The 17722-nt window shown below is 44.0% G+C and overlaps 1 protein-coding gene across 2 annotated transcripts in view; it reads left to right on the plus strand.

Annotated features, from left to right (window-relative positions):
- The first annotated feature begins 5002 nt into the window (after nt 1–5002).
- The window catches only part of LOC129866980 (IQ motif and SEC7 domain-containing protein 3-like), a 38198-nt gene continuing 25478 nt past the window's right edge, over nt 5003–17722 (plus strand). For both annotated transcript variants that reach the window (XM_055940044.1, XM_055940045.1), the window contains exon 1: nt 5003–5924. In XM_055940044.1, coding sequence (XP_055796019.1) covers nt 5395–5924 — 530 coding nt within the window. In that variant the 5' untranslated portion in view covers nt 5003–5394. The remainder of the gene's footprint in view (nt 5925–17722) is intronic.

Genomic DNA, 17722 nt, shown 5'->3' on the forward strand with positions numbered 1-17722 from the left:
CCACCAATTGTGCAAGTTCTCCCACTTAAAAAGATGAGAGGCCTGTAATTTTCATCATAGGTACACTTCAACTATGACAGACAAAATGAGAAAAAAAAAATCCAGAAAATCACATTGTAGGATTTTTTATGAATTTATTTGCAAATTATGGTGGAAAATAAGTATTTGGTCAATAACAAAAGTTTCTCAACACTTTGTTATATACCATTTGTTGGCAATGACAGAGGTCAAACGTTTTCTGTAAGTCTTCACAAGGTTTTCACACACTGTTGCTGGTATTTTGTCCCATTCCTCCATGCAGATCTCCTCTAGAGCAGTGATGTTTTGGGGCTGTTGCTGGGCAACACGGACTTTCAACTCCCTCCAAAGATTTTCTATGGGGTTGAGATCTGGAGACTGGCTAGGCCACTCCAGGACCTTGAAATGCTTCTTACGAAGCCACTCCTTCATTGCCCAGGCAGTGTGTTTGGGATCATTGTCATGCTGAAAGACCCAGCCACGTTTCATCTTCAATGCCCTTGCTGATGGAAGAAGGTTTTCACTCAAAATCAAATCTCAAATCTCAAATCTCACGATACATGGCCCCATTCATTCTTTCCTTTACACGGATCAGTCGTCCTGGTCCCTTTGCAGAAAAACAGCCCCCAAAGCATGATGTTTCCACCCCCATGCTTCACAGTAGGTATGGTGTTCTTTGGATGCAACTCAGCATTCTTTGTCCTCCAAACACGACGAGTTGAGTTTTTACCAAAAAGTTATATTTTGGTTTCATCTGACCATATGACATTCTCCCAATCTTCTTCTGGATCATCCAAATGCTCTCTAGCAAACTTCAGACGGGCCTGGACATGTACTGGCTTAAGCAGGGGGACACGTCTGGCACTGCAGGATTTGAGTCCCTGGCGGCGTAGTGTGTTACTGATGGTAGGCTTTGTTACTTTGGTCCCAGCTCTCTGCAGGTCATTCACTAGGTCCCCCCGTGTGGTTCTGAGATTTTTGCTCACCGTTCTTGTGATCATTTTGAGCCCACGGGGTGAGATCTTGCGTGGAGCCCCAGATCGAGGGAGATTATCAGTGGTCTTGTATGTCTTCCATTTCCTAATAATTGCTCCCACAGTTGATTTCTTCAAACCAAGCTGCTTACCTATTGTAGATTCAGTCTTCCCAGCCTGGTGCAGGTCTACAATTTTGTTTCTGGTGTCCTTTGACAGCTCTTTGGTCTTGGCCATAGTGGAGTTTGGAGTGTGACTGTTTGAGGTTGTGGACAGGTGTCTTTTATACTGATAACAAGTTCAAACAGGTGCCATTAATACAGGTAACGAGTGGAGGACAGAGGAGCCTCTTAAAGAAGAAGTTACAGGTCTGTGAGAGCCAGGTTGTTTGTAGGTGACCAAATACTTATTTTCCACCATAATTTGCAAATAAATTCATTAAAAATCCTACAATGTGATTTTCTGGATTTTTTTTTCTCATTTTGTCTGTCATAGTTGAAGTGTACCTTTAATGAAAATTACAGGCCTCTCTCATCTTTTTAAGTGGGAGAACTTGCACAATTGGTGGCTGACTAAATACTTTTTTGCCCCACTGTATATCACTTGTTGGCCTATCTGATAATTGCTTGTTTATTATTCTCCGCTAAAACACAACAACGACCCTCTGTGTCTCTCAGCATGAAACTACAGCCACAATAACGATAAGCCATAATAATAGAATTTGCGGGTCGCCTTCAAAATACATGTCACCTGTTGAAACTTATTCATTCGGATACAAAGAGGATTAATGCCGTATTTAGACTAGATAATGTTAAACAAGGTTGGAATGTTCTGTAGGTTAGGCTTTACAGTCCAATATTAATATTCAATACCCACAATAGACTGAGTGGGGAGGTGATTTCCCACAGTCAAGTCCTGCAATAAGAGCTATGACGCTAATATTTGTGGTTGTCACTGAGTAGGCTGATACCACATAGGTAAGGCTCTACACCGCTTATACACTGTGGACAATTAAGAACACCTGCTCTTTCCATGACATAGACAATTCAGGTGAAAGCTATGACCTCTTGTAAACTCAGCAAAAAAAGAAACATCCTCTCACTGTCAACTGCATTTATCTTCAGTAAACTTAACATGTGTAAATATTTGTATGAACATAACAAGATTCAACAACTGAGACATAAACTGAACAAGTTCCACAGACATGTGACTAACAGAAACAGAATAATGTGTCCCTGAACAAAGGGGGGGTCAAAATCAAAGGTAAGAGTCAGTATCTGGTGTGGCCACCAGCTGCATTGAGTACTGCAGTGTGTCTCCTCCTCATGGAATGCACCAGACTTGCCAGTTCTTGCTGTGAGATATTTCGACTCTGTCAATCACCACATTCTTATCGGCAGACTCAACAGCCTTGGTTTCTCAAATGACTGCCTCACCTGGTTCACCAACTACTTCTCAGATAGAGTTCAGTGTGTCAAATCGGAGGGCCTGTTGTCCGGACCTCTGGCAGTCTCTATGGGGGTGCCACAGGGTTCAATTCTCGGGCCGACTCTCTTCTCTGTATACATCAATGATGTCGCTCTTGCTGCTGGTGATTATCTGATCCACCTCTACACAGACGACACCATTCTGTATACTTCTGGCCCCTCTTTGGACACTGTGTTAACTACCTCCAGACGAGCTTCAATGCCATACAACTCTCCTTCCGTGGCCTTCAACTGCTCTTAAATGCAAGTAAAACTAAATGCATGCTCTTCAACCGATCGCTGCCCACACCTGCCCGCCCGTCCAACATCACTACTCTGGACGGTTCTGACTTAGAATATGTGGACAACTACAAATACCTAGGGGGTCTGGCTAGACTGTAAACTCTCCTTCCAGACTCACATTAAGCATCTCCAATCCAAAATTAAATCTAGAATCAGCTTCCTATTTCACAACAAAGCATCCTTCACTCATGCTGCCAAACATACCCTCGTAAAACTGACCATCCTACCGATCCTCGACTTCGGCGATGTCATCTACAAAATAGCCTCCAACACTCTACTCAACAAATTGGATGCAGTCTATCACAGTGCCATCTGTTTTGTCACCAAAGCACCATATACTACACACCACTGCGACCTGTACGCTCTCGTTGGCTGGCCCACGCTTCATATTTGTCGCCAAACCCACTGGCTCCAGGTTATCTACAAGTCTCTGCTAGGTAAAGCCCCGCCTTATCTCAGCTCACTGGTCACCATAGCAGCACCCACTCGTAACACGCGCTCCAGCAGGTATTTCTCACTTCTCACTGCCTGCCTCTGGGTCTGCACCTGGGTCATACCTGGAACGTGCTAGTATACAGTGGTTGAGTGTTTAGCCATGTCCTTTTGATTTGTTTTGTCCTGTAGTCACTGCCAGTTTAGTAGCCTTCGTTAATGCCTCTACAAATGCAATTGATATATAATACAAAATATGAATTGGTTTGCTGTAATACATAATTACTTATTCACTGTTAGCAATTGCTGTAATTTTATTACAATACAATTTAGCAGAATGCCATTGAGTTCCTGTCACACCCTGACCGTAGATTGCTTTGTATGTTTCTATTTTTAGTTTGGTCAGGGTGTGATGTGGGTGGGTATTCTATGTCTGGTTATTCTATGTTGTAGGTCTAGGTTTTCTGTTTCTGTGTGTTTGGCCTGGTGTGGTCCCCAATCAGAGGCAGCTGTCTATCGTTGTCTCTGATTGGGAGCCATATTTAGGTAGCCTGTTTTCCCACTTTTGTTTGTGGGTGGTTGTTTCCTGGGTTTGTGTCACCATTCAGGACTGTTTCAGTTTTAGTTTTCATTCATGTTGTAATTTTTGTATTTTGTAGTGTTCAGTTTATTATTAAAATATGACGAACACATACCACGCTGCATATTGGTCCGATCCTTCATACTCCTCAGACGAAGAGGACGAGAATTGTTACAGTTCCTATAAAGTGTTGCTCTTTACAGTACTGTACTGCAATATAGAATTACAGTAGCTAACTGTTCAAGCTTTGCTGTAAATTTACAGCAATTTGTTAGTGTACTACATTGTTGCCAGAAATGGGATGTGTGTGGGTTGATAGTGACTGGGCCACAGATAATTATTGCAGGGCAGATTGGCAAGGGAATAGGCACGTGGGTATGTGTGTGTTATATCACAGAGAAGTGCTCCTTTCATCTTTCATCTTGTCTCCTGCTGCACCATGGAAACTATCAGGGATACAGGATTTTCTTTCGCTCTCCCAACTCCCCATCACACACATACCTGAAATATTATTATCATGAGCAAACGGATAGGAGACAGGTCAAACACACACATACATGACTGTAATCAAGCAGCCGCATGGCAACAGCGCAGTCAGTAGGGGGTAACCATGGCAACAGTCAGTTCTTGGCTACCATAGCAACAACATAGCACTGGATTACAAACACCAGCTTGGTTTCATTCAGCCTTTATTTTACAACTTTGTCCAGATGACCTATTTGAACCATTAGGCCTTCCAATGATGACCTAGAGACAGACACAGCTGCAAACAACCACATACAGATCTTTCTCTCTCTCTCTCTCTCTCGCTCTCTCTCAATTCAATTCAAAGGGCTTTATTGGCATGGGAAACATATGTTTCCATTGCCAAAGTAAGTGAAATAGATAATAAACAATCAAGAATGAATAGTAAACATTACACTTACAAGTTTCAAAGGAATAGACACATTTGAAATGTCATATTATGGCTATGTACAGTGTTATGATGTGCAAATAGTTAAGGGAAAATAAATGGAAAATAAATTAACATAAATATGGGTTCTCTCTCTGTGTGTATGTGTCGGTGTGTGTGGGTGGGGTGGGGGGGGGGGGGGGCGTGAGTGCTTGCGTGTGTGAAGGGCTATAGTCCACAGACAGAGCATGTGTTGCATAATTCTTAAATACAGTAAATAACTCATAGATACAGAGTGTGCGCGCGTGCGCATTCATGTGTGATGACGCCACACGCCCCCGCCCAACTCGCTTTGCGTCGCATCTGGATCTGAAAACTGTCATCAGCAGCCGCAATCAGCAGCACAGCCGTATCGGTGGCCGCAAGGGAGAAGAGGAGAATCTAATCACGGGAAGACTGGAAGGTGTACCTCTACATCTGATCATCATATCTCTTTTTTCCTGTCTCTCTCTTGCTTTTTTCCTTTTGAATGGAATAGTCTCTTCTCTACACCCGATCATCTCTCACAGAAACAGAAGAGGTTTAAAAACATTAGAGTAACGTTACAACGAAGGGAGGGACTAATGGAGGAATAAAAATCAAAGGAGAAGAGAGGAGACATTTACCTCTCTCCTAGACTACACTCGATAATCTCAATATCGCTCTCCTTTGCGCTATCTCTCTCTGGTCATGGCTGTGCAGGGGACCAGCCTGCTAGAGAACCCGGTCCAGGCAATTCTGTACCTTAGAGAACTGACCACTATAGTTCAGAACCAGCAGAGCCTCATCCAGACACAGCGCCTGCGCATTGACGAACTGGACCGGCGCGTGGACGACCTGCTCGGGGAGAACAGGAATCTGCGCGATGCAAGAGTACAACATCATTATCATCATCCCCCGGACTCCAACCGGAACCTTCATCACCGTCATCCTCAGCACCCACATCCAGACACACAACCTCATGACACCGGGTCTCTGCCTGCCCAGCATCCGCCTGAGATCCACCCGGACCAAGAAAAGCCGCCTCCTCAGCCCGCTAATCCGGAGGACATGCAGTTGGTACCGGCCCAGCAGCAGTCACCGAGCCCTCCGCCAAGCGAGGCCGGCCCGGGCATGGGGGAGGACGGCAGGACCAGCCCGGGCTGCCGCGCACTGAATCCCCTGGTTCCCCTAGCTCCCCCCACTCTCTGCCGCTCGCTGGCTCTCGCCAATCAATCAGAGTGAGTCCATTTACTATCTTTTATCAACGCGAATGTGATAAAGTGTGTGTGCACTGTAAAAAAACTAAACAAAAACGAGTTGTTTCAACTAATTACTATTAAGTAACTGGTTCCACAGACTTTTGTTTGGTTAACGTAAAACTTCAAATAAACACTGAGTCTCAAATAGCCACCTGTCCCTTTTAATAGCCAGGCAATAGTACACATTTAAGCAAAGAAACACCCTTTCAAATAAACGCGGGGTCTAAATGAATGGTTTAGGAGGTTACCATGAATGACCATGAATTGTTTTAGGTTTAATGTTTGACTTGTTACATTAAAAAAATTCAGTAATGACTAGAATAAATGATGGCAATCATACGTTTTTATCGTCAGTAAGAAACTGCTAGCCATCTGCTAACAGCTGAAAACTGGTTCTTTTTCTTCTTCTTTTTCTTTACATTGTTATGGCAGACTACACCTGTTGGTATATTGCCGCCACCTACTATACAGGGTATTGAAACAAAAAATATTCAATATGGAGAAGAAGGGGGGCATACTGTAATACAAAAATAAACCAAACAACCATCCCACTCCTTCAGTCACATCTCTACATAGGCTCAGGTGCCTGGGAGGACGGAGCATTCATCGACACAACTGCGCTGTGCAGTTTATAACCAAAGTAATAAACCTTACAACGTCCACCTTCTTAATATGCAACATGTCAGGATCCCTCTGTTGACAAGGAACATCATCTGGTGTCTCAACTCCTACTACCATTACTTCTTCAACTTCACTCCTTTCTTCCACGTTTCTCAACGTCTATGGATAGGAGACATTCTGGACAGCCCTTATTATTGTCACTTCCTTCTGCTGAGAACTGCTAACTAACTGGCAAGCACAAGAACAATCAGCAACTTGGTGAGTACAGACCCCCAGAAATCGGCCGATCGCCCTCTAGTGGCGATAGTAAAAACTGCCACAAATGCATAGTCAAAGAGGAGAATTATTATTCTGTCAAGGAAAATTTCTTTTTTCTTTTTTTTCTTTTTACAGAGGCACACTGTACATGATAACACATTAGTGCCTGAAATGAAGAAATTGATTAAAATAGTGGAAGTAAATGCTGGAATTAAACAATTAAATATGCAAATTAGCAAAAGCTGTGTGCATTAAGAAAATAGATTCCTGGCTAAAATAGAAGCCTGTCTCTAATAGGCGCCTGTTGTGTTCAGTTATTTAATCAAATAAACGTCAGGGTATTAATTTAAGTTTTAAAATAAATGAGTTAGCCCAAATGTTGCTCCAATTTGAGAAAACGTTGGCAAAAATTCAGTTAACTTAAAATTACTTTTTTGCTAAACTTTGAGGACAGAGGGCGCTATTTTCACTTTGGGGGAAAATCGTGCCCAATTTAAACAGCCTGTACTCTATTCTTTCTTGTACAATATGCATATTATTATTACTATTGGATAGAAAACACTCTCTAGTTTCTAAAACCGTTTGAATTATATCTGTGAGTAAAACAGAACTAATTTGCAGCAAACTTCCTGACAGGAAGTGGAAAATCTGAAATCGATGCTCTGTTCTAGGGCCTGCCTATAAATGTGCTTGATATTTATTAGTATACATGCACTTAATACGCCTTCCACTAGATGTCACCAGGCAGTGAGAGAAGAAATGGAGTGTATAACATCATCTGAGGTCGAATAAAAGCTCTTGGCATGACGTGACCCCAATTTCCTGTTTTCTGGAACGCGCGAGAAGTGACCTGGTATTGCCTTCTGTAAAGCTGTCGTTATAGACGACTAATATCTTCGGCTTTGATTTTATTTGATACATGTGACAATATCATCGTAAAGTAAGTTTTTTCAATATAGTTTTATTAGATTATTGAAATTTTTTCGGGACGTTAGGCGTATTGCTTTGTCTGCGTATGTTCAGGAAGGAGAGCTTCGCGCCACTTTGCTAGCTTTCCGTGCTCTTTGACTGGAGAAGAGGACATTCTAAATCCAAACAACGATTGTTCTGGACAAAGGACCCCTTGTACAACATTCTGATGGAAGATCATCAAAAGTAGGACCCATTTTATGATGCTATTTCATATATCTGTCGAACATGTGTACTAGTAGTTAGCGCCCAGATTTTGGGCACGCTCTCGCTATAACATAAGCTGGATGTCGTAATGAAGTTATTTTTAGAATTCTAACACGGTGATTGCATTAAGAACTAGTGTATCTAACATTTCCTATACAACATGTATTTTTTAGTCATGTTTATGAATAGTTATTTGGTCAGAATAGGTGAGTTTTAGAAAAATATCCGCACATTCTGGGAAAAAGATGCTACGTTAGCACAATGTATAACCACTGATTTCAGCTCTAAATATGCACATTTTCGAACAAAACATAAGTGTATGTATAACCTGATGTTATAGGACTGTCATCTGATGAAGCTTATCAAGGTTAGTCAAAAATTATATATCTTTTGCTGGTTTGTTACGATCGCTAACTTTTGCTGCTGGTAAATGGCTTGTGTTTCTGGCTATTGTGGTAAGCTAATATAATGCTATATTGTGTTTTCGCTGTAAAACACTTAAAAAATCGGAAATATTGGCTGGATTCACAAGATGCTTGTCTTTCATTTGCTGTACACCATGCATTTTTCAGAAATGTTTTATGATGAGTATTTAGGTATTCCACGTTGGTCTCTATAATTACTCTGGCTGCTTCGGTCCTATTGTTGACAGTAGCTGTGATGGTAGCTGCAATGTAAAACTGATTTATAGCTCAAATATGCAAATTTTTCGAACAAAACATAGATTTATTGTGTAATGTTATAAGACTGTCATCTGATGAAGTTGTTTCTTGGTTAGTTTGGTTGGTTCTTGGTTAGTTTGGTTGGTTTTCTGCAAGCTACCTGTGCTGTGAAAGAAATGTCTGTGCTTTTTTGTATTTGGTGGTGAGCTAACATAAATATACGTGGTGTTTTCGCTGTAAAACATTTAAAAAATCGGACATGTTGACTGGATTCACAAGATGTTTATCTTTCATTTGCTGTATTGGACTTGTTAATGTGTGAAAGTTAAATATTAAAAAAATATATTTTTTGAATTTCGCGCTCTACCTTTTCAGTGGAATGTGGGAGGAGTTCCGCTAGCGGAACGCTGGGGCTAGACAGGTTAACTTAAAATTATTTTTTTGCTAAACTTTTCTCATATATTTATTCAACTAGAAATTATTATTTGGCCATCTTACCTAAAAAAAAGCTGTGGAACTAGTGTAACAGTCCTGACCTGTTTTATGTTGTTTTTTATGTGTTTATGGTCAGGGCATGTGTTTTGGGTGGGCAGTCTATGTTATCTGTTTCTATGTTGGTTTTGGGTTACCTGGTATGGCTCTTGATTAGAGGCAGGTGGTTTGCGTTTTCCTCTAATTAAGAGTCATATTTAGGTAGGGCGTTCTCACTGTTTGTTTGTGGTGATTGTCTCCTGTGATGTCTCTCGTGTTGTCGATGTTATTCACTTACGGGGCTGTTTGGCTGTTCGTGCGTTTTGATGTAACGTTCCTGTCCGTGAGTTTAAGTTTAGTGATGTGAGTTTATGTTCAGGTTTCGTTCTACGTCGTTTTCTTATTTTGTAAGTTTGTTATAGTGTTTGTTTTCGTGTTGCCATCTTCATCGTTGTTATAAAATAAAAGATGGCTTATTTCCCGCAAACCGCATTTTGGTCTGAAGATCCTTCTCTCCTCACCTCATCCGAGGATGAGGAGAGCGACAGCCTTAACAGAATCACCCACCACGCTAAGACCAAGCGGTATGGGAATGCTCTACGGAGCAACAAGGACTTCTGGACTTGGGAGGAGATCCTGGACGGTAGAGGACCTTGGGCTCAACCAGGGGAATATCGCCGTCCAAAGGAGGAGTTGGAAGCAGCGAAGGCTGAGAGACGCTGGTATGAGGAGGCAGCGCAACGACGCGGTTGGGAGCCCGTGAGTCAGACCAAAAAATTTCTTGGGGGGGGGCACACGAGGAGTGTGGCAAAGCCGGGTAGGATACCTGAGCCAACTCCCCGTGCTTACCGTGGAGGTAGAAGGCGTCGTACTGGTAAGACACCGTGTTATGCGGTAAAGCGCACGGTGTCCCCAGTACGCGTGCTTAGCCCAGTGCGGGCTATTCCACCTTGCCGCACTGGGAGGGCTAGGTTGGGCATCGAGCCGGATGTCATGAAGCCGGCCCAACGTATCTGGCCTCCAGTACGTCTCCTCGGGCCGGCGTACATGGCACCAGCCTTACAGGTGGTGTCCCCGGTTCGCCTGCATAGGCCAGTGCGGGCTATTCCACCTCGCTGCACTGGCAGGGCTACGGGGATCATTCAACCTGGTAGGGTTGGGGAGGCTCGGTGCTCAAGAGCACGTGTCCTCCTTCACGGTCCGGTAGACCCGGTGCCACCTCCATGTACCAGTCCTCCGGTGGCAGCCCCCCGTACCAGGCTGTCTCTCCGGGTTCTCTCTCCTGCTGTTTCCTCCTCTCCAGCGCAGCCAGTGCCTAGACCACGCACCAGGCTGTCTCTCCTTCTCCTTCCTACAGAGCCATCCGTCTCCCCAGCGCCATCTGAGCCATCCGTCTCCCCAGCGCCATCTGAGCCATCCGTCTCCCCAGCGCCATCTGAGCCATCCGTCTCCCCAGCGCCATCTGAGCCATCCGTCTCCCCAGCGCCGTCTGAGCCATCCGTCTGCCATGAGCCTGCAAAGCCGCCCGTCTGTCATGAGCCTGCAAAGCCGCCCGTCTGCCATGAGCCTACAGAGCCGTCCGCCAGACAGGAGCCGCTAGAGCCGCCCGCCAGACAGGAGCCGCTAGAGCCGCCAACCAGACAGGATCTGCCAGAGCCGCCAACCAGACAGGATCTGCCAGAGCCGCCAACCAGACAGGATCTGCCAGAGCCGCCAACCAGACAGGATCTGCCAGAGCCGCCAACCAGACAGGATCTGCCAGAGCCGCCAGCGAGCCATGACCAGCCAGAGCCGTCCAGCCAGGACCAGCCAGAGCCGTCCAGCCAGGACCAGCCAGAGCCGTCCAGCCAGGACCAGCCAGAGCCGTCCAGCCAGGACCAGCCAGAGCCGTCCAGCCAGGAACAGCCAGAGCCGTCCAGCCAGGACCTGCCAGAGCCGTCCAGCCAGGACCTGCCAGAGCCGTCCAGCCAGGACCTGCCAGAGCCGTCCAGCCAGGACCTGCCAGAGCCGTCCAGCCAGGACCTGCCAGAGCCGTCCAAACAAGACCTGCCAGAGTCCCTCAGCCAGGACCTGCCAGAGTCCTTCAGCCGGGATCTGCCCCTTGTCCCGGTGCTGCCCCTTGTCCCGGTGCTGCCCCTTGTCCCGGTGCTGCCCCTTGTCCCGGTGCTGCCCCTTGTCCCGGTGCTGCCCCTTGTCCCGGTGCTGCCCCTTGTCCCGGTGCTGCCCCTTGTCCCGGTGCTGCCCCTTGTCCCGGTGCTGGTCCTTATCCTGGTGCTGCCCCTTGTCCCGGTGCTGCCCCTTGTCCCGGTGCTACCCCTTGTCCCGGTGCTGCCCCTTGTCCCGGTGCTGGCCGTTTATTTAGGGGAAGGTAGTTTTAGGGTGGTCATTGGAAGGGGTAGACAGAAGAGGGGAGTGACTATGGTGGTGTGGGGACAGCGTCCTGAGCCGGAACCACCACCGTGGTCAACTGCCCACCCAGACCCTCCCCTGGACTTTGTGCTGGTGCGCCCGGCGTTCGCACCTTGAGGGGGGGGTTCTGTAACAGTCCTGACCTGTTTTATGTTGTTTTTTATGTGTTTATGGTCAGGGCATGTGTTTTGGGTGGGCAGTCTATGTTATCTGTTTCTATGTTGGTTTTGGGTTACCTGGTATGGCTCTTGATTAGAGGCAGGTGGTTTGCGTTTTCCTCTAATTAAGAGTCATATTTAGGTAGGGCGTTCTCACTGTTTGTTTGTGGTGATTGTCTCCTGTGATGTCTCTCGTGTTGTCGATGTTATTCACTTACGGGGCTGTTTGGCTGTTCGTGCGTTTTGATGTAACGTTCCTGTCCGTGAGTTTAAGTTTAGTGATGTGAGTTTATGTTCAGGTTTCGTTCTACGTCGTTTTCTTATTTTGTAAGTTTGTTATAGTGTTTGTTTTCGTGTTGCCATCTTCATCGTTGTTATAAAATAAAAGATGGCTTATTTCCCGCAAACCGCATTTTGGTCTGAAGATCCTTCTCTCCTCACCTCATCCGAGGATGAGGAGAGCGACAGCCTTAACAACTAGTTACAACAGGGGAGTTGTAACTAGTTGACTGACCCCTCTCATTGAAGCCACGACAGTTGAAGGCCAACCGCAGTTCTGCAGGAATTTCCATGGCTTCAATGAGAGTGGGCAGTTTTTCTCCCCTGATTTGAACCTCTTGTTTCATGGCATTCCAAGCTTCCTGCTACTCCACCGTGTCTGTTTCAATTATCAGTTAATCTGACTATTCTCTCATCATTGATTTGATTGACTTATTTCAGCAATTGTAGGTTTTAATGTATAGTTGTCTAATGTTTGCTTTGCATATTTAATGTTACTCCTTAATCACTATGATAAATGCAATCGTTTTTCTTGAGTGTACTTTTAACAGAGTTGAGATATACTTTGAAGTGCAAAGTGTAGCAATGCAGGTGAAATCAGTCATTGATTTCTTAGCAGGAAGACTGGAATACTGTGAACCAAGAGGTTGTGAGTTCAAGTCCCAGGTAAAGAAATGTTGAGTATAATTGTAAGTATGGTGTCCAGTAGAGGTCAGCGGTTGAAAGTAGCTTGGAATTGAAGAAAGCACCGGAACCATGGGGAAAATCTGTGGGATCTCACATTATGGAACACATGGTTTGAAAAAGCATGGGATCAAACAAAGTTTCGGACATCATTGATGACGTACTTCTGATAAAGTGATACACGCATCGGCATACTGCTTCAGAGCTAGCTGCTTAGTGATTTGTGACATATGGAGCTCTGGTATCAAACGTAACATCACTATTAATTACTGTATAAATGAACATGCACAATGTAATCATGTGTCAAATATGTACGTTGAAAACATTGTATGTTAAAAGCAGTTCCACAGCCTTTTTTAAGGTAAGTAATGATTTCCAAATAATGATTTCTAGTTGAATGAACATATGAGACAATTTGAGGAACCACGTCATTTTAAGTTGACTGAATTTTTGCCTACAGTATGTCAAATCAAATAATCAAATCACATTTTTGTGTCACATGCGTTGTAAACAACATGTGTAGACTTACAGTGAAATGCTTACTTCTGGGCCCTTCCCAACAATGCAGAGAGAGAAAAAAGACAAATAATAGAAAAATAATAACACGAGGAATAAATACATAATGATTAACGATAACTTGGCTATTAAGTGCCTTCAGAAACTATTCACACCCCTTCACTTTTTCCACATTTTGTTGTGTTACAAAGTGGGATTCAAATCGACTGAACCAGGTTTTCTTCTAGGATTTTTCCAGTGCTTAGATCTATTCTGTTAATTTTTATCATAAAAAAACTCCCTAGTCCTTGCCGAAGATAAGCATACCCATAACACGATATGAAAAGTGATATGTGTTGTTGGATTTCCCCCCAAAATAACGGTTTAGGACCTAAAGTTAATTTCTTTGCCAATTTTTTACAGTTTTACTTTAGTGCCTTGTGAACAGGATGCATGTTTTGGAATATTTTTTTATTCTGTACAAGCTTTCTTCTTTTCACTCTGTCATTAGCATTGTGGAGTAACTACAATGTTGTTGATCCATCCTCAGTTTTCTCCTACCACAGCCATTAAACCCCTTTTAAAGTCACCATTGGCCTCATGGTGAAATCCCTGAGCGGTTTCCTTCCTCTCCGTCAACTGAGTTAGCAAGGACGCCTGTATCTTTGTAGTGACTGGGGGAATTTATACACCATCCAAAGTGTAATTAATAACTTCACCATGCTCAAAGGGATATGCAATGTCTGCTTTTTAAATGTTTTACCCATCTACCAATAGTTTCCCTTCTTTGCGAGGCATTGGAAAACCTCCCTGGTCTTTTTAGTTGAATCTGTGTTTGAAATGAACTGCTCGACTGAGGGACCTTACAGATAATTGTATGTTTGGGGTACAGAGATGAGGTAGTCTTTCAAAAATCTATTATTGCACACAGAGTGAGGCCATGCAACATATTATGTGACTTGTTAAGGAAAACTTTAATTCTAAACTTATTTAAGCTTGCCATAACAAAGGGGTTGACTCAAGACATTTCAGCTTTACATTTTTTATTAATTTGTAAAAATGTCAAAAACATAATTCCACTGACATTATGGGGTATTGTGTGTAGGCCAGTGACACAACATCTCAATTAAAGCAATTTTAAATTCAGTCTGTAACACAACAAAATGTGGAAGAAGTCAAAGGGTGTGAATACTTTTATAGGCAATGTATTATCCAACCACTGGACACAGATGTCAATTCAACATCTATTCCACGTTCGTTCAATGTAATTTTATTGAAATGACGTGGAAACAACGTTGATTCAACCAGTGTGTGCCTAGTCGGCATGCCCTTGTTCAGCCACCACTTCGGGAAACATAGGACATAACAGTTCTTCAAGTCCCGTTGATAGGATAGTCTCGAACGGAGCTCGTCCAGTTTGTTCTCTAGTTATTATACGTTCGCCAATAGAACGGAGGGTAGAGGCAGTTTATTTACTCGCCGTCGTAGTCTCATCAGGGAGATCGCTCTTTTTTCTCCTTTGCGCCGTCTCTTCCTCTTTCGAGTCACAGGGATTTGTACCTGGTCCGGAATGAGCAGTACATCCACAGCTGCTGACTCGTTGAAGTAGAAATCTTCATCCAAATCGAGGTTCGTGATTGCTGTTCTGATGTCCAGAAGCTGTTTTTGGTCAAGCGTTTAGTTTTTTTTTGGCAACACTTGGACCAAAAAGTTGAGTAAACTAAAAAAAGGCAGTGGAATCAGTTACTTAATAATAATTAGTTGAAAACACCAGATAATTTTTACAGTGCGTGTGTGTGTGCCAACATCGATTTCAACTCGAGTAGACCCATGGGGGACCAGGTTGTAAGATATAGGCCTGCCTGCTTTCCTGATGATGTCGTCTGGTACAATGGCAGGATAATCATGAGTGTGACGTGGAGAATTTAAAGTAGCGGATTATTTGCAGAGAGAGACCAAAACATAGGAGATTATATAACACACAGCTGTGTGTGTGTGTGTGTGTGTGTGTGTGTGTGTGTGTGTGTGTGTGTGTGTGTGTGTGTGTGTGTGTGTGTGTGTGTGTCTGTTTGGGTCTGTGTATGTGTTTGTTTGGAGGGATATTGCTGAAATGCATGCTACACCCTTGGCAAAGAAACACTGCTTTGAAACCTGGTTGAGGGGTGAGGTTTAAATATCAGACTGTAGTTGGATTGAAAACAACTCTACTGTTGTAGCTGTGTAGGTTACTGTTACAACTGTTGTAGACCTACTGTAGTTGGTTTAGCTGCAGCTCAGCTCTACTGTTATAACTTTAGTGGCCCTGTCCATGGTTCTGAATTCATTTGAATTAAACCCTGTGTGTGCGTGTGTGCATGTGTGTGTGTGCGCGCGCGCGCGTGTGTGTGTGTGTGTGATGTTCTGATTATGAGTGAAATCCCAGCAGGACTGCTGATTATGCTCTCTGGGATTCCTCTCCCACTGAGGACAAGAACAGAGTAGAAGAGATAAAGAGGGAAGAGAGGAGGGGAGATTGATGATGCTTAACTGTGAGGAAGAACCAGGGTTCCATGAGGCTGTTGGACCTGTAGACTGTTACTGATATTTAGACTTTGGAAGCATTGAGGAAATGGCAAACGGGATATACAGGAACTACAGTAGAAAATATCCAATTAGGTTAAGTCAAACATTTGTATTCTTGCAATGCATAAACCATAGAAAATAAAGGCTGTAAAATGTTTCCACTACATTCATTACTTCTCGAAGTTTTTTGCACAAATGCTTTTTTGTGATTGTTCATTATCCAGCATCAACTTATTTTTGTTCTATCAACATTTGCTATACCGTGAATATTCAAGAACAAGAATATTAGCTTTTAAGTCTTAATTTGAGGTTAGGGTTAAAATCGGGGGTAGTTTTAAAATACATTTAACAATCGTTTCCCCCCAATGATGACAACCATGTCTAGGGGTTAGTGTTCAGAGCTCTCTCTACCTCCCTCTCCTTCTCTAATTTTCTCTCCCTTCAACCACTACGTCTCTCCATATGATTGACAATACTCTCACATTACACAGTGCACAAACTACAAATGTCGGGGGATGAGGTGGAATCGGCACACTATATAACATACAGTACACACTAAAATAGGGTGGGGGGGGGGGGGGTCTGCTTATTTCTCCCCCCTCATCCTTCCAGCTGGTCCACATGTATCTGGCCCGCTTAGCCCTTAGAGCAAACTGTAATCAGCTACTCTCAGGACAGTGAGATAAGTAGAGATGAGAGGGGGAAAGAGAGAGTAACTGTCCGCTCTGAACCCCCGCTCCTGGATCATTTATAACATGTTAGAGTGTCTAGGCTAGGGCTAGGGGAGAGAGAGACTGAGTGAGAGAGCAGAGAGAAGGAGAGAGAGAAGAGGGAGATGTGTAGTGTTAAAATATTAACCTGCTCTCTGTGTTAGAGATGTTACAGCATTTGTGTGTGTTGTACAGACAGAGAGGTGACCTTGCTACGGCCAACACAGACAGAAAGATAACTCCACTGTTACCGGAGATAAAGCTCTGGGTTGGTCCTATGAGCTTTTTGAACCAGCTGGGTTTGAATTCTTCCTGTAACAGAGTTCCTACCTTGACGTTGTTTTGACAATATTTGGCATGACAACAAACATGATTTGCCACTGGTCTTATAAAAGCTAGAATGACTATGTATGCGGATGATTCCACACTCTACATGTCAGCACCCAAAGCCAGCGAGCTCACTGAAATTCTAAATAAGGAGTTATAGTCTCTTCACAGTCCCCAAGTTCAAATCAAATTCACAGCAACAAACAGTATTATACAGAGCCATGATCTCATGGAACTCCCATCTCCAATTACTCAAGCAAACAGCAAAATTACCTTTAAAAAAAAAGATGAAACAACATCTCATGGAACAGCGGGGACTGTGAGGGGCCACACACACAAACAAACACACACACAGACGCACTCTAACACGTCACGACAACGCCTCTTCCCCTTCAGATCCTCAAAAAGTTAAACAGCTGCACCAGCGAGAGCATCTTGACTGGCTGCATCACCACTTAGTATAGCAATTGGTTGGCCTCTAATTGCAAGGTGCTGCAAAGGGTAGTGGGTACGGTCCAGTACATCACTGGGACCGAGCTCACTGCCATCCAGGACCTCTATACCAGGCGTTTCAGAGTAAGGCCCAACAGACTCCAGCCACCCAAACCACAGACTGTTCTCTCTGATAACACACGGCAAGCGTTACCAATGCACCAAGTCTGGAACCAACAGGACCCTGAACCCTTCTACCCCCAAGTCATAAGAATTCTTAACAACACTTCTAAATAGCTAATCAAATGGCTACCCGGACTACCTGCATTGACCCTTTTTTGCACAAATTCTCTTGCACTGACTCTTTGCACAAACACTGGACTTTACCCTAACATTCACACACACACACACACACACACACACACACACACACACACACACACACACACACACACACACACACACACACACACACACACACACACACACACACACACACACACACACACACACACACACACACACACACACAC

Source organism: Salvelinus fontinalis, chromosome 12 (genome assembly GCF_029448725.1).
Source record: "Salvelinus fontinalis isolate EN_2023a chromosome 12, ASM2944872v1, whole genome shotgun sequence".
NCBI classification, from domain to species: Eukaryota; Metazoa; Chordata; class Actinopteri; order Salmoniformes; family Salmonidae; genus Salvelinus; species Salvelinus fontinalis.